The sequence below is a fragment of the Eublepharis macularius genome, chromosome 1 (assembly GCF_028583425.1).
Source record: "Eublepharis macularius isolate TG4126 chromosome 1, MPM_Emac_v1.0, whole genome shotgun sequence".
Lineage (NCBI taxonomy): Eukaryota > Metazoa > Chordata > Lepidosauria > Squamata > Eublepharidae > Eublepharis > Eublepharis macularius.
The window spans coordinates 33,032,353-33,047,957 of NC_072790.1; the positions used below are offsets into that span (position 1 = coordinate 33,032,353).

At 44.0% G+C, this 15,605-nt stretch overlaps 1 protein-coding gene and 1 pseudogene across 7 annotated transcripts in view; both read right to left on the minus strand.

The window, feature by feature from the left end:
- LOC129326452 (UDP-glucuronosyltransferase 1A3-like) overlaps positions 1 to 15,605 on the minus strand; it is a 175,969-nt gene that overhangs the window by 110,450 nt on the left and 49,914 nt on the right. Inside the window, exon 1 of one of the 7 annotated variants that reach the window (XM_054974691.1) lies at positions 895 to 1,620. The exons of the other annotated variants lie outside the window; for them this stretch is intronic. Within the exon in view, the coding sequence (XP_054830666.1) occupies positions 895 to 1,605 (711 nt within the window). The 5' untranslated portion in view covers positions 1,606 to 1,620. Of the gene's footprint in view, positions 1 to 894; positions 1,621 to 15,605 lie in introns of those variants that run through there. 7 annotated transcript variants of the gene reach the window in all.
- Positions 6,934 to 9,624, minus strand: LOC129341689 (UDP-glucuronosyltransferase 1A1-like; annotated as a pseudogene).

Sequence of the window (15,605 nt, forward strand, 5' to 3'; positions counted from 1 at the left end):
TGCAAGGCTATTTAGTCGGACAATCCACTGTGCTTCAAACTGTAGCAACATTCTGTGCGTGTTAACAGATTGTTTAGGGTCCACTGTCTGGAGCACAGAAAAAACAAATTCTCGCTCATGGGTGTGAAATTGATCAAAATGCTGGCTTAGGGGTGCTTCCAGAGATTTCGTTCTGAGCCCATTACAATTAAATCATTCGGGAACAGAAGCTTCTAAGAGAAAAGTAGCAATAGCAGACTATAATTGGTGAGTTTTTTTCTGTAATGTTTGTATCTGCAAGGTCTGTTTAATTGTAATTTGTTAAAGTAACCTGGCTTTTGGGAAATGGGATTCTTTGCATCTACACAAAAGAGAGAAGTATCAATAGCAGACTATAATTGGTGAGCTTTTTTCTCTGTAAAAACATTTGCTATGATTTCTGCATGACTGTATATACCAGTAAGGGCAGTTTGAATGTAATTTATATGTGTGGATAAAGTAACTTTGGCTTCTGGAAATGAGACACTTTGTAACTATGTAACACTGTTTGGCACACTGGCTATTTCAAATGATGTATTCTCTTGTTTATTTTAGATTTACATGTGGCTTATGACAAAGCACATTGTGCGAAACGGGGCCTAATTTCCAAGCCGGCAAACCCGTTGCCACCTCCAGCCGGGAGTTTAGGAATTCTTCATAACTCCTCGGTTGATTTTGGCTTATTATATGCCTTACAATTGTGTTCTGAAAGCAAGAAAATTGATTTTGGCTTTTCGTTGTGCCTTATATTTCAGTTTTGATAGCAAGAAAATTAAACTCTTTTGTACATGGTCCTGTTCTTCAGCTTCGTTTCAATTTGTTTGGGACCACCCCCTCTTGGATTTAATCTTTGAGAAAAGAGCAAGAGTTACCAACCTGAGTTAAGGATTTCCCCCCCGCACAGTTTATCCCTCCAACTGCAACCACATTCGGCATTAACGGTCTGGGATACTCAAATGTAAAGTCTGCTCTCATCAGCCAAAGTGATCCATGACTCAAAAGTTCGGCGATAGTTATGTCTTTTTGAAGAAACTCTGTAGCAAGACTTGAGTAAGGAGAGTAGAAAAAACCACAAAGGAAGAATTCCGACATGTACATCAGCAGATTGTTCACACGTTGTGCAAACGTCATATGGTCTGTATTTGTTGTAAATATTCTTGGAACATACGAAGGAGGGATGGGGCACTGAAGGACCTCAGAGTCTAAACCACAAGGAATCGCTCGCAAGAAAAATACAGAAGGGATGCCGAGATATTCGGCAACTATTTGGCCACATGGCGTCAACGGGTCTGTAAAAACCCTAAGTAGAAAAGGCTGCTCATTGAAAATTCCATTTACAAAAGACACAAAATGTTCCTCCAGCTCTTGTGTGAAAGGCACTGGATAGGTTTTCAGGGTATAAAGATCATCGGATGGTTTTATGTGCACGGTTACTTCAGGTGCAACAGTGACAATCTCGTGTCCATTTTGTTTCAGCTGCTTCACGACTGACTGCATACTCAGCCAATGGCTTCCATCCATGGGTACCACCAGGAGCTTCCCACCAGAGGTAATATGCAAAGAAGACAGGAAAAGCAGCAGTGCCATAACATGCCCCCTCTGGGAGCGGAATGTGGGAAGCATGTCTCTCGTCGCACTCCCTCTCTCAGCAAGAATTATGCATATACTACCATGATTCAGCATAGCCATGATTCAGATCACTGAACTTTGGCCTCGTTTGCTAGTAGAACATTAACTTTCGACAAGGGCCATAGATCAGTGTGAAAACACATGCATTGCATATAGAACCAGCTTGAAATGTTTATATTGATATATCAAACAGCTGAGTACAATTAAGATCCAAACTAGGTGTATTGTATAACTGAAACCTTCTACCCATCCAGATTAACTTCATTAATTCTCTTAGATAATGACGACTCAGGGTGGTTGAGAACTGTTGAGGAAAAATTATGGTTTTATCTTCCCAGCTCTTCATCATCTTGGGTTTGGGGGATCTAAAGTAATAATTAAAGAATGAAGTTGACGAAGAATGGGCTCAGTCTGCTCCAGTGGCTGGAAACAGTTGCAAAATTCCATACTGGCAGACTATGTCTAATACAGATAGATGAAGATAGGTCGCCATCTGTCTGTAGCAGTAGAAAAGAGCAAGAGTTCAGTAGCACCTATAAAACTAACAAAATTTGTGGTAGGATATGAGTTTTCGTGAGCCACAGCTCACTTCTTCGGATATCTATATACAGTTGAATTCTCTAAATGCTGTATAGCATTTACTATGGCCTGCTTCAACACGTTATCATCAGTCTTTCTGGAATGGAGATATCTACGTATTAATTGTATGTGTTGTTGACTTGTTTGTAGTCCACGGCTAATCAAGGTTCGCAACAAAAAACCTGAATGGAGTATAACTGAAACAGGCACAACAACATGTATATCATTCAGCAAGACAGATAAGGCCTAGGCCGAATTGCTTCCATTTTACTTCTAGGGTTGCCAACTCAGAGTTGGGAAATTTCTGGAGATTTGGGTGTGGGGCTTGAGGATGGGGGGGCTTGGGGAAGGGAGGGACCTCAGCAGGGTATAATGTCATAGAGACCACCCTCCAAAGCAGCCATTTTCTCTGCGGAACTAGTCTTGATCGTCTGGAGATCAGTTGTAATTCTGGGAGATCACCAGGGCCTGCTTGGAGGTTAGCAACCATACTCAAGAGACTGCCACAGTGAGGTTGTGAGGCAAAGCTATGGCTGCTCCCACTGGCACGATGCCTGCCCACTGGTAGGGACAGTTGTGAGCCTGTGGGTCCTGGCCCTGCCTCATCAGAGATGGGCTCTAAACTGGCACTGGGTGGAACCAGCTCATTTGAGCCCAGATGCTCTGTGGGGACTATGGCTACATGGGAGGCGGAGGTTTCAGGCTGTCAGAAGAAAGGGGCGTAGGAGGAGCTGGACTGACAGGCAGAGAAGAGGTATAAAGGAGAAGCAGAGGGAGTAATGGAAGGAAAGACGTACTTTGGAGGGGGAAGAGGCGAAGGATGAAGAAGGTGGAAAGGAGCTGAAGTTTTTGTTTTGAATTTTTTTCCAGCTAAATATATCCATGATTTAACCACTTAGACAGTTCCTGGGGCTTGCTGAAGGAATTCTGAAGAAAGGTATAAATATGCAATTTTTTAAAAACAAATGGTAAACATTCTGGGCTTCATAGAAAAGCAGCAGTACTAGAAGAACAGGGAACAAGACAATGGGTTTCAGCATCAAAAACCCACTCGTCACATTTGGTACCTTTCTCTTGCTAACCTCTTGGCATTGTCCTCACCTGTTTAACAGCACTTCAACCACGTGAACAGAAGTTCAAGCAGTGCATTGTAACATGCAAGAAATTGGCCGCGTTTCAATGTCAAGTTCTTATTGAACATCATGGTGCCCTTCTATAGTTTAATGTCTATTCATTGTCAGTGTCTGAAACACAACATTAAAAAGTTATTTCCCCCAAAGTTTTTTCGCAGCTATAAGGAGTTCCTTCCTTAAATAAAGACAGTCTCCGGTTGGTAGCCATTTTGGTCTGCAGAAGAAGAGAGCAAGACTCGAGTTCAGTAGCACCGTAAAGGCCAACAAGATTTCCGAGATATAAGCTTTTGAGAGTCAATCTCCCTTCATCAGATATGAGATGCCAGATAAGAGATGTCTCATATCTGATGAAGGGAGCTTGACTCTCAAAAGCTTATACCCTGGAAACTCTTGACTGTCTTTAAGGTGCTACTGAATTTGACTCTCACTCTTCCTTAAATAACTGTATTGGGCAAGCCTTTGCCCCCTCTAAGCGCTCAGCCATGGCCGTAGTAGCTTAGAGGGGGACCTTGAGGGTCCTGGTGGCCTTGAGATATTTGGAGCATTGTACCTGGGGGAGGGGACCAATGACCAAAGGTGCTTTTAGCCCCCTAAAATTGTTATTCTAAACAGGAGTACTCATTCTGTAAAGGGAACTGTCACCAATTCAAAAGCTTGATTTAATTGTAAAATTGCTTAGTTGCCGCTAATCGGTGTTTGAAAGTGATGGTGGTTATGGTGTATGCAGTGTCTACAGCTGTCTCTGCTAAGACCAGCAGACCTGGGGGTGCTGGACCACAGCTGCTTCTGATTGGCTTGGAGAGAACCCCAAACTATGTAGGGGCTATATGAATGAGCCCCACAGGAAGCTCCAGCGTGTTCACAAGAGCCCCCCCCCCCTTCCCCTCTGCTAGCTAGCAAACCATGACTTGCACTTCCTGTGCAAACAAGGATTGCTGATGCTGGTTTATCACAGCCTGGAATCCTTATCTTTGCAGTGTGGGTGTAACTGCCTGTCATGATTTGTTACAAGCCCAGAAAGATCTAATGAATATGACAGGAGGGAGGATGGGGAAAAGGGATTGTGTGAGAGATCTACTGTTCATCTCCACTCTCTTGCCATGCTAGGAAATGCTGGAATTCAGCTTCCTAGCAAAACCAGTTTCACTTTCCAGTTATAAGTAAGTTTGGTTCTTGTTTAGTTCAAAGATTCCCCCAATGCATCTTTGTGGCAGCCACAGGTGCAGAGGGAATCCATTTCAAACCAGAGAACCACAATCAGGCTATGGATCCAGAGGAGTTAGCTGTGTTAGTCTGTAGTAGCAAAATAGCAAAGAGTCCAGTAGAACCTTTAAGACTAACCCACTTTATTGTAGCATAAGCTTTTCAGAACCATAGCTCTCTCCGACAGATGCATCTGTCGAAGAGAGCTGTGGCTCTCGAAAGCCTATGCTACAATAAAGTGGGCTAGTCTTAAAGGTGCTACTAGACTCTCTGCTATTTTGCCAATCAGGCTATGTGCCATCAAGAGGCCAACGCTTAAAGAAGCAGGTCAGTTCCCATTGGAACTCTGATACACCCTAATCAAAATGCTTTTCTTACACATTCTAGGGTCCCACATATGATTAATGATAAAATGTTTACAGGACAATAACCTGGCACTCCCCACCACTTGAAAAGATCCCTTACAATGTATGTTGCTCAGAAAACTAATCCAACACTCGATTAGGCAGGGTGGCATCATCTGCCCACTGGCATTTCCCCGGCCAGACACAATCTGCCAGATCACCGCCCAAGAAACATGGTACTTCTCAGCCCATGCAGGGTTTCAGCCTACGGCACCAAAGACTCAGCTCCTCTGTGAGGGTCTCGAAAGCTCCCCAGTTGCAATCATTTGCCACTAGTCAGGTTAAAGGGTATTAAAAAGGGCCCCCAAGAAGGTTTCATCCCCAAACCTTCTTCCACTGCTAAAACAAAGTTGGTTCTGCTCCCTGGACCTTCTTCCACTGTTGTCCTGAGATGATGGAATTTCTTCCTTGGGACAAGTACAGTGTGCCTTACCTTCCCACTTCCTTCTTTCTCTGATCCTTACCTCCATGGTCTACCTTCCCTCCCTGCTTCTTAGCTCCAAAATCCTACCCTACCTTCACCCAGCAGGTCCTATCATCTTCTAGCCTCTCACGGACTCCCCATTTTCCCTGCCCTTCCAAGGCCTCCTCTGTCCCCTTCTTCCTTTCTCCCCCACCTACCATTTGCTTTTTCGTGGCTCTTTGGGAACACGAGACAACTCCATGCCTGATTCTGGGTGGGGTTTTTTATAATGTGAGAGGAAGAAGACAATTGCTATTGCATTTTTATCACAGAGCTGACTAGAACTGTCATCGCTATTTGCTACTTAGAACTGAGTTTTAGGTGAATGCTATGGTTTTTCCTTTGGTTTTGCTACTCTTTATCTTGGTTGGGGAAGGCAATGGCAAACCACCCCGTAACAAAAAGTCTGCCAAGAAAATGTTGTGATGCGACATCCCCAAATAAGTCAGTAATGACTCGGTGCTTGCACAGGGGACTACCATTACCTTTACTGATCTTGGTCTGGACAATAAAATTATCCTCTGTTTAAGCATCTGTCTTTCTCCGCTTTCTTCTCCAGGAATATATCAAGTCTTGTCATGTCTGCATATATAAAGACGTCGAAGGTCCCATGGGAGTCAAAGTCTAAACTTCCATATGTGGGGTCACCCATATGGGCATACTTTGACATAGGTTTCCTTTGCTAATACCTTTATCAATAATTTCCCCCAGATTTAACAGTCAGCCCCTATACAGATTAGACCAAATGGAATTCCTGCTTAACGAAGTGTCAGTTGCCTTGCGAGATCATCATCGATTTCTCATCTAAGAGGATCCGGGACACTATCCTATATAACTCATACAATGCGGATCTGGACTTTCTGGGTAATAAGGTTAAGATACTGAAGGACGTTCCATTCTTAGTTCGGAAAAGAAGATTTAAGTATAAAAGGTTTGCAGCTCTTCTGAGGGAACGTGGAATAAAGTATAAATGGCTATTTCCGGAAGGTATCTGGTTTAGTTACAAAGATCAAGCTTACAAGATAACATCAGAAGATCAGCTAAGGGACTTTGAGGACAAAAACCAAGAATTTCAGCAAGACACCAAGGAAGAAGAAAAGGATTTGAAGTCTGAAGGGGGGGGGAACGAGCACTGCAGTTGCAGCTGCTCAGAGAGAACTGCGTTCGAGGCCCAGGGGGGGGAGGAAGACGTAATTTGGATTGTAATCTGTATTTTGCAAGGTCAACCACTCCATCAGTATCTTACAAAGTTTTAATTCTTAATAATGGCAGTATGAAGGGAAAGCATTATTTGTAGTGTAGTGTTGTTATATGTTGCTGTTTTTTTTCTTTCCTTCCCTCTGCCCCTCTTCTTTCCCTTTGTATTGTTACTTAATGCAAGCAACAAAAATAAAAAAAAATTTAAAAAGGAATTCCTGTTTCAAATGTTCGTTGCAGGTGGGTAGCCGTGTTGGGCCGCAGTAGTCGGGGGGGGGGTGCAAGGGCTCAGGAAGTTTAATAGGTGCTACGCCAACATATTTCCGAGATACACCAGCTTAAGCTGTGGTTGCATGAGCACAGTACCCTGCTGCTGCCACGCTGGTCCCAGCAGCCAGCACTGCCTTACCATGGCCACCCACTGGCAGGCCACAGGCATAAGGTCCTACATCAGAAGGGGAAGGGGGTGGAGTTAGATGTCTAAGTTGCTCCAGCACGAGAACACCTCGACAACACCACGGAAAGTTACACCAGCAAAAAGCACAACATAGCCCATAGAGGCCATATATATATATATATTATAGTAGGCTTGCCATTTCCCCATCCCGAGTGGGGATCCCCTGCTCCCACCTCCCACATCCTGCCACCACTTACCTGGCCAGCAGGAGGGCACACCCCGGCGATACAGCGCACCTCTGGGTGGCATGCTATGCTCCCGCGCCCCACAGCAGGGGCGCTTATGCAGTAGTTCCATTTCGGGCACAAAAGTGCTCCCGGGCTGCCCTTTGACCCATGTGATGATGTCACTTCCCAGAAGTGACATCATCATGCCAGCCAGGAGCACGAGAAAGAGACATGAAGATAAGGAGGAGGGGAGGTAAGACTCAGTGTCCCAATCTCCCGCCGGGAGAGTGAAGGGGCCTGGCAACCCTGAGGAATAGTCATACAAAGACGAATGAGATAGAACGGCAGAAGTGTTTACAGTGAAAAATAACAGCCTCCTTTATCCTAAAGAATAGGGAGAATTATTTCTCTGTGGTAATGTCTTATGAATCTAAATTATTAAGAAGAATTGGAGGGATGAGGGAGCAAAAGGCTCTTTTTCTCTAAGTGTCTTCAATTGTCTATGTAGAATTTTAAACACCCCACACATAAAATGTGGGCCCACATGACTTAGGAAACTACGTGAACTCTTTTTTAAATGTTCACTGTATAGTATCAGTGTAGTGATGTACAAAACTGTTTTTTTTTCCACTGAGAGCCAAGCACATGCTATGGCTCCATCCACAGGGGGACGATTTTCTGTATTTCTTTCAGGCAACCAAGGAAGCAAAACTTTTGTGGGGTTTCTCTTAACCAGAGTAACCAAATTGAAATGGGAAAGGGCATGGTTGGAGAAGAAAGGGCAGAAACAAAGGGAAGGGGTGCCACAGATGGGGCAAGGCAAAGGCACACATATTACTCCCGTTCTACAGGCACTCCACTGGTCACCCATCAGTTACTAGGCTCAATTCAAGGTTTGGGCTATCACATACAAAGCCTTTCAGGGCCTTGGTCTCTCATATCAGTGAGACGGCTACAGATTTCTGCAATCCAAACATTATTGCTTCATTTATAGGAAGTCCTATCTTATTGATTGTATTTCACCTACACTATGTAATCTGCCTTGATCTCAAATGAGAAAGGCAGATTGTAAACAATCTAAATAAATAAAAACAATGTAAATAAACAAGTTCTTAACAGCAGAATTACTGGAATTATTAATGCACTACTCTTTTTTTTTTTTACAGTGAGTGAAATATTTGTATGATTAGAAAGCCTATATATTATCCTCAAGTCTATCATGAAACATCTAGACCACGTTCCAATCGTGATAGTATTTCTTGTATTAAATTACCAGAAACAAAATTGCTCTACTATCTATTGTAGAGTTAGCTATGTTTAAATCTTTTGGATTTCAACAGGTTGTGAATGGAAATAACCAGGCACTGAATTAAGGCCATTGATGGAAACTCTTCAAATCGGCTTGCCAAATGTAGGCATAATTTCAGTGTCTGTGTCTAAATAAAATTATCTACAAAATTCAGAAATCTATTCTGACATTTCTAAGAAAAGAGCAAGAGTTACCAACCTGAGTTAAGGATTTCCCCCCCGCACAGTTTATCCCTCCAATTGCAACCACATTTGGCATTAACGGTTTGGGATAATCAAAAGTAAAGTCTGCTCTTGTCAGCCAAAGTGATGCATGACTCAAAAGTTCTACAACAGTTATGTCTTTCTGAAGAAACTCTGTAGCAGGACTTGAGTAAGGAGAGTACAGAAAACCACAAAGGAAGAATTCTGACACGTACATCAGCAGATTGTTCACACGTTGTGCAAACGTCATATGGTCTGTATTTGTTGTAAATATTCTTGGAACATACGAAGGAGGGCTGGGACACTGAAGGGCCTCAGAGTCTAAACCACAAGGAATCGCTCGCAAGAAAAATACAGAAGGGATGCCGAGATATTCGGCAACTATTTGGCCACATGGCATCATAGGGTCTGTAAAAAGTGCATAAAACTTACTCTGCTCAATGTACCTCATCAGTTCTTCATTGTGTATTAAGGCCGTACAAGTGGAAAACAACATCTCCGAAGTCTTTCTTATAGCCTTATATCATTCAACAACCATAACTAGAAAAGGCAGCTCATCAAAAATTCCATTTACGAAGTACCTAAAATGTTCCTCCAGCTCTTCTTGTGTGAAAGGCACTGGATAGGTTTTCAGGGTATAAAGATCATCGGAAGGTTTTATGTGCAGGTTTACTTCAGGTGCGACAGTGACTATGTCGTGTCCATTTTCTTTCAGCTGCTTCATGACTGACTGCATACTCAGCCAAGGGCTTCCATCCATGGGTACGACCAGGAGCTTCCCACCAGAGGTAATATGCAAAGAAGCCAGGAAAAGCAGCAGTGCCGTAACATGCCCCCTCTGGGAGCGGAATGTGGGAAGCATGTCTCTTGTCGCACTCCATCTCTCAGCAAGAATTCTGCATATACTACCATGGTTCAGCATAGCCTCATGCCATAGGCCACTAAACTTTGGCCTTCAACCCACCTGGATTAATCTCATGAATAGCTCTATCTTGGGAGGGGGACAGAAAGTGCTCAGGGAGCAGACTAAAGGTGTCACTGGAATAACGCGCACTTATGGCGGTGTAACCTCCCCACAATGGTGCTAGGCCACGGTGCTGCCAGATGCCAGATATAGATGTAAATGTGGAGTAAACCTCTGCATTGGTGCCCTGGGGACGGTCCAGGGAGTGGGACATGACTTAGTCTGGTCCCAAAGCTGCTCTGAGACTGGGAACGTCCCCCTGCAACGGCAGAGAGTTACACCAAGAGAAAGGGCAGCAAATCTCATTGACTCCCATGCAAGAGGAAAACCCATCTGACATGGCAGCAGGGCTCAGCGCCGCATAGGATGCCAACCACTACAAGAACCAATCAGCCCACGTTGCTGTGACGGCCAGGCCTCTGACATGGCGACTTTGTGCACAAGTTGGGAGAAGGCACACAAGGTAGAAGGACAAGAGTGAATAGGAGGAACTTCGCAAAATTCAGGGAGTACCGAACACTCACTGAGGGAAGGACAGCTAAGTCCAGAATATCTAACCCACAACCAAGTTGGTTTTCAGGGTACCTGACTCCAGAATCCTGGCCAGGGGAGGTCCGAGGGCATACCAACAGGTAAGAAGGAGCTGAGGAGGTGGCCTGATGCCAAGCCCTACCTGGAGTTTGGCAACACTAAGATTCCTTTAGCAGACAGGAGGGCTTATTTTTAAACAGAAAAGAATATGCAAGAGAAGGGAACTGAACCCTATCTCCTCCCCAAATCTTATCTTAGTCCACTCGACTGATTTCTGAATTTTGTCTCTTTACCTAGCTGTTTATTGAAAACAAGTACAAAAATAAAGAGTACAAATGCTTAGTCAAATTGCAGAAGACTGCCACCAGCAAGTGATAGCAGTAGCAAAACTTGATTAACTTCTTCCACATCTGGAAAGCAACATCATTTGTACCAGGCACGTCAGCGTCATTACAGTCGGCGCCAGGTAAAGACAAATGGGGAGGTGATTCCAACAATGAAATGACAACAGGAAGAAGGTTCTGTCCTTGTAAGCCACAGACATCACTGGTGGGATTCCAACAACAAAGAAATGAGTGGCTGAGCAGGGCAGTATGCATGATTGTAGTTTGTTAGGGTTAGGGTTAGGGTTAGGGTTAGGGTCAAGCTCAAGATAAGCACTTTTGAGTTGAGCTTGGAAACAAGCCAGAAACCACTGAAGCTATTAAGGTATTGAAAAGTATGTTCCCGCCTATCTGTACCAGTCAATAGTTTTGCATTATGAAGCTGCTGAAGTTTTTCAACGGTCTTCATAAGCAGATTCAAGTGAAATGTAATGCAGAAATTCAACCTGGATGTAATTGGATGTTACCAGGGGTGACTGTGGCCAGATCGGGGTTTTTTTCCCCCAGAAAGAATCACAACTGGGGAACTAACCAAATTTGGTTAAAGCTACTTTGTGTAACCAGCTCGTAAGTGTTCCATCTGCAGCTCCAATTTTGGAAATGGAGCCCTCTCTCAGTTGTTGATCCGCAACACCAGCAGCACTCCTATTTGGACTTAGTTATAACCCTACTTTATCCTCCAGGTCTTGGGATAGTCCATTTCAATTTTTGAAATTTTTTTCCCAACTTAAATATATCCATGATTTAACTGCACAAGTAGTGCTGGGATGTGTTGAAGGAATTCTGAATGTGGGTTCAGATATGCAAAAAAAATTTAAATGGCAAAGAGTAAAATAATAAAACTGATCCTTGATGTCGTTGAATAAAACCAACTCAGTTCCAATAATCTACAAGCATACCAGCAGGATAGAGAACAAAGCAACCAGTCTCAGCCTGCACATTTTACAACGATCAAAAACTGCATTTGGTGCATTTCTTTCACTACCCTCCTGGCATCACCCTCGCATGACCTATGATGTCCACATAAGTGTTTCGCAGCTCTATGACCTCATTAACTGATTGAACAGAAGATCAAATGGTGCATTGTAAGGTGCAAGAAACTGGCAAAAGTTCAATGTAAAGTTGAACTTTGGACCACTGCTGCTTCTGATTGGTTCGGGGACAACCCCAGACCTATATTGTCATGACTACTCTTTTAATCACATGGTTAGATAGGGTACATCTTTAATTTTCTTGTTGACTCTCACTCTCTCTGGGTATGTAACGCTTCCACCGGGAATTTAATTCCAACTTGATTAATTAACCTTTCCCATAGTAATATGCCCAAGCTTTAAGACTCCTTTGTTGGACTATGTGGTCCTGAGGATGAGACTGTTGTATGGTAGAGAGAGGTAGAGGCAGTCTACCTGACCCATGGGGGGATGTCGCATCATGACATTTTATTGGCAGACTTTTTACGGCATGGTTTGCCGTTGCCTTCCCCAGTCCTCTACACTTTACCCCCAGGAAACTGGGTACTCATTTTACTGACCTCGGAAGGCTGAGTCAACCTTGAGCCAGCTACCTGAACCCGGCTTCTGCTCACGTCGTGAGCAGAGCTTGGGCTGCAGTACTGTTGCCACTCTGCGCCACGGGGCAAGCTGTGTCACGGGACTCTCTGTGTTGTATAGTAATAGCATAGAAGTCTAGGTTTAACAATAAATAAAATAAAACTTTATTTGTACAAGAAGCGTATTGGTTAAAGCTACTTTGTGTAACCAGCTCGTAAGTGTTCCATCTGCAGCTCCAATTTTGGAAATGGAGCCCTCTCTCAGTTGTTGATCCACAATGGTTAGCAAATTTTCCTCATTTCACCATCACTCCTCTCTCTGAAATCCTCCTTCTCTTCAGATGTACTTTGTTGTTCAATCTTTATTTTGCTCAGTTAACTCAGGTTTCTGACATCTTCTTTCTCTCACACTCTTATAATACTGTGGCAATATTAGGCTTTGACTCTTTCTAGTCCCTAATATTCCTCTATATGTATTCTACTTTCCTCTCAGAATCTTGATGCTTTTCACAGCACTACATGGGATTCTAATGAGAAGACTGCCTTTTCCAGATTTTGTAGACTGCTGCCTCTCTAAGTGTTAACTGTGTGCTCTCCCACATACACACACTTCTTAGCTCTCAGAGTCTCTGTACACGAGAACTTACACAGGGACTCTCAAATGTAGGGAGATACAATGTTAGCTGGGACGCGTAGTTTAAAAAGACAGAGCCAGCGGAGACCACTGCTCAGAGAGTTTGTTAATTTCATCTTTGCCTCCCTGAAGGAGGAAATTAACAACCCCTCTGAGGACTGATCTCTGTTAGCTCTGTCTTTTTAAACTACACTTCCGAGCTAACCGAGTCTCCCTGCACTTGAGCGTCCTCACAGAAGATGTCTTGTGTAGAGAGACTCTCAGTAGCCAACCAATCACCTCACTCACTCATTCCCCTCTTTCACCCCCCTTGTTCTTCTGCAACTTAGCAAGCATTGAAAGAAAGACACACTTAACACTTTAAATCATTACATATGTGAATGAGCCTTGCAGGGCAGTAGATCTTTTAGATCTACTTGGTTCTGCTATAAAGTTCTGCCATAACCATGGCAACCATCATAAACTCTCGTGGCTGAACACAGAGGAAGAATCCCAGCCTTAGAAAACTGAGGTAATGCATGATGTCCGAACATCACAGCATCAAGAGTAAGTAGCCTGTCCTTAGCCTAACCATCTCATAGGGTAAATACCAAAGTTGGCAAAGAGGATGTGCAGTTTGATTCTTGCTCTGTTTGCTACGCAAGCATCGAATGTGTTTGCTTTGATTGCATTACTATTTCTTTAGCTCTCAGAGCCAAGCTACTAGTGATGCATGGCACAGGGTGGACACTTGTTAGCTTCCCTCAAGTTTTGATGGGAAATGTAGGTGTCCTGGTCTTACAGTTTGGCTCTCTATTTAATTGAAGTTTACAGAACCTCCCCCCCCCACACACACACCCAGCAGAGGGGAAGGGGGTGCCTGGGGACGCCTGCACTCCCCTCCTGACCGCATGTTCTCCAGCCCATAGACTGACGCTCTGTAAACTTCAATTAAATGGAGAGCCAAGCTGCAAGACCACAACGCCTAAATTCCCCATCAAATCTTCAGGGAAGCTGACAAGTGTCCAACCTGTGTCAGGCGTCACTTGTAGCTTGGCTCTCAGTCATGCTTACTCAGGACGAATAAGGGGGTGGTGGCTATAGATACCCTCGTCCGTGGAGTGCACATCTTTTTATGCTGGTCCCCAGCTGTAGCTGGCAAATATGAAGCAGAGACAAGGAAAAGAGCGGGAGGCTTTCCCCTTGCTGTTCTTTTGGAGGATTTGGTCCCATGGAAAAGCTCTGCTAACCCTGGTGACATTAACCACCATTGCGGGGCTGCTCTTCTCCCTCGGCTGCTTCGGCTGGAGGGGGACTTTGGCCTTCGCCCCTCTGCAGGAAAGGCATCGCCAGTGACCTTTGAGGAGGTTGCCGTGTTCCTCACGGAGGAGGAATGGGCACTCCTGGATCCAGGCCAAAGAAAACTCTACTGGGAAGTGATGGAGGAAAATTACGAGACTGTGGTCTCCCTGGATATGAGAATAATGTGCCTGTGAAGAAGTGAGTTCTCATGGAACGGGTTGGAATTACGTATGCTGGCAAATCCCGTAGGCGTGGCTGATTTGGCTTGGGACATCGCCCTTCCATCTGCTACATCACAGCCTCATATCTACATTGCACTTCAATTTACTTTGGACATTGTTCCCACCTTCCTTTTGATTGATTTGGATTGATTTCCATGTAACTTCTGTGAGCACCGATTAAATGTATTGGAGTGCCTGTGAGCACCCTTATATTCATGTATTTATGTATACAGCTCTACTGTATTAATTTGCAGAGTCTCTTCATTTTTTTCTGCGGTTGTTCTTGCCATTACCGGAGAAGCCCTCCCCTCCTTTTTGACATGAACCACAAGACAAGAACAATGGAGCACAAAATATTAATTTTGCAAAATGAAGGGCAGCTTCGGCCTTTGCTTCCTCTGTGGCAGGGGATTCCCTGCACCAGCACGTGGCACTTTCAGCCACTTCTCAGCTGGGTGGTGGGAGAAAAATGGCATGAAATGGGGGGGGGGGTGATGAGCAGCATCCCAACACTCTGACATCACTCCCCACGTTCCCTGAAGAGATATAATAGCTTCTTTCATCTAAAAGCAACATTATATTGATATACCATTGTAACAATATGTGTGCCAGGTTCTCAGAATTCTCATTTTTTTAAAAGAAGGAAATTTGTAGCCCATTGCATTGCAGATATATGTTTTTCTGCTTATATCTCAACATGGCAAGAGGCTAGAGACTTACATTTTAAAGAAATAAAAAGCTGGGAATTCACAGAACCTGTTACCCATATTGTTACAGTTGTGGTATATTAATATAACAATATTCTATGGCTGATTTTTTTAAAATAAAAAGCCCTTCCTCTGGACTAGGGGGAGGAAACGTCTAGCACAGATACAGGGACAATGAAAAGCCAACTTTATGGTAAAGAGTGAGGGAAATTATTTCTCAGTTGTAAATGCCTAATCTAAGTTAGAGCGGAACCACAAGTGACGCCTGACACAGGTTGGACACTTCAGCTTCCCTCAAGTTTTGATGGGAAATGTAGGCATCCTGGTCTTGCAGCTTGGCTCTCTGACTGCTGTCCAAAGGACTTTTCAACTGTCACTTGTCCAACATTCCGCCAAGCTGCCCACATTTCCCATTCATAGGAATCGGAGGGACGAGGGAGCAAAAGGCTCTTTAAGTGTCTCAGACGGTGTCTGTGGCATTTTAAACATCCTACACACAAAAAATTGTGGGACCCACATAACTTAGGAAACCACATGACCTCTTTTTTCACATTAACTGTACACTGTCAGTAT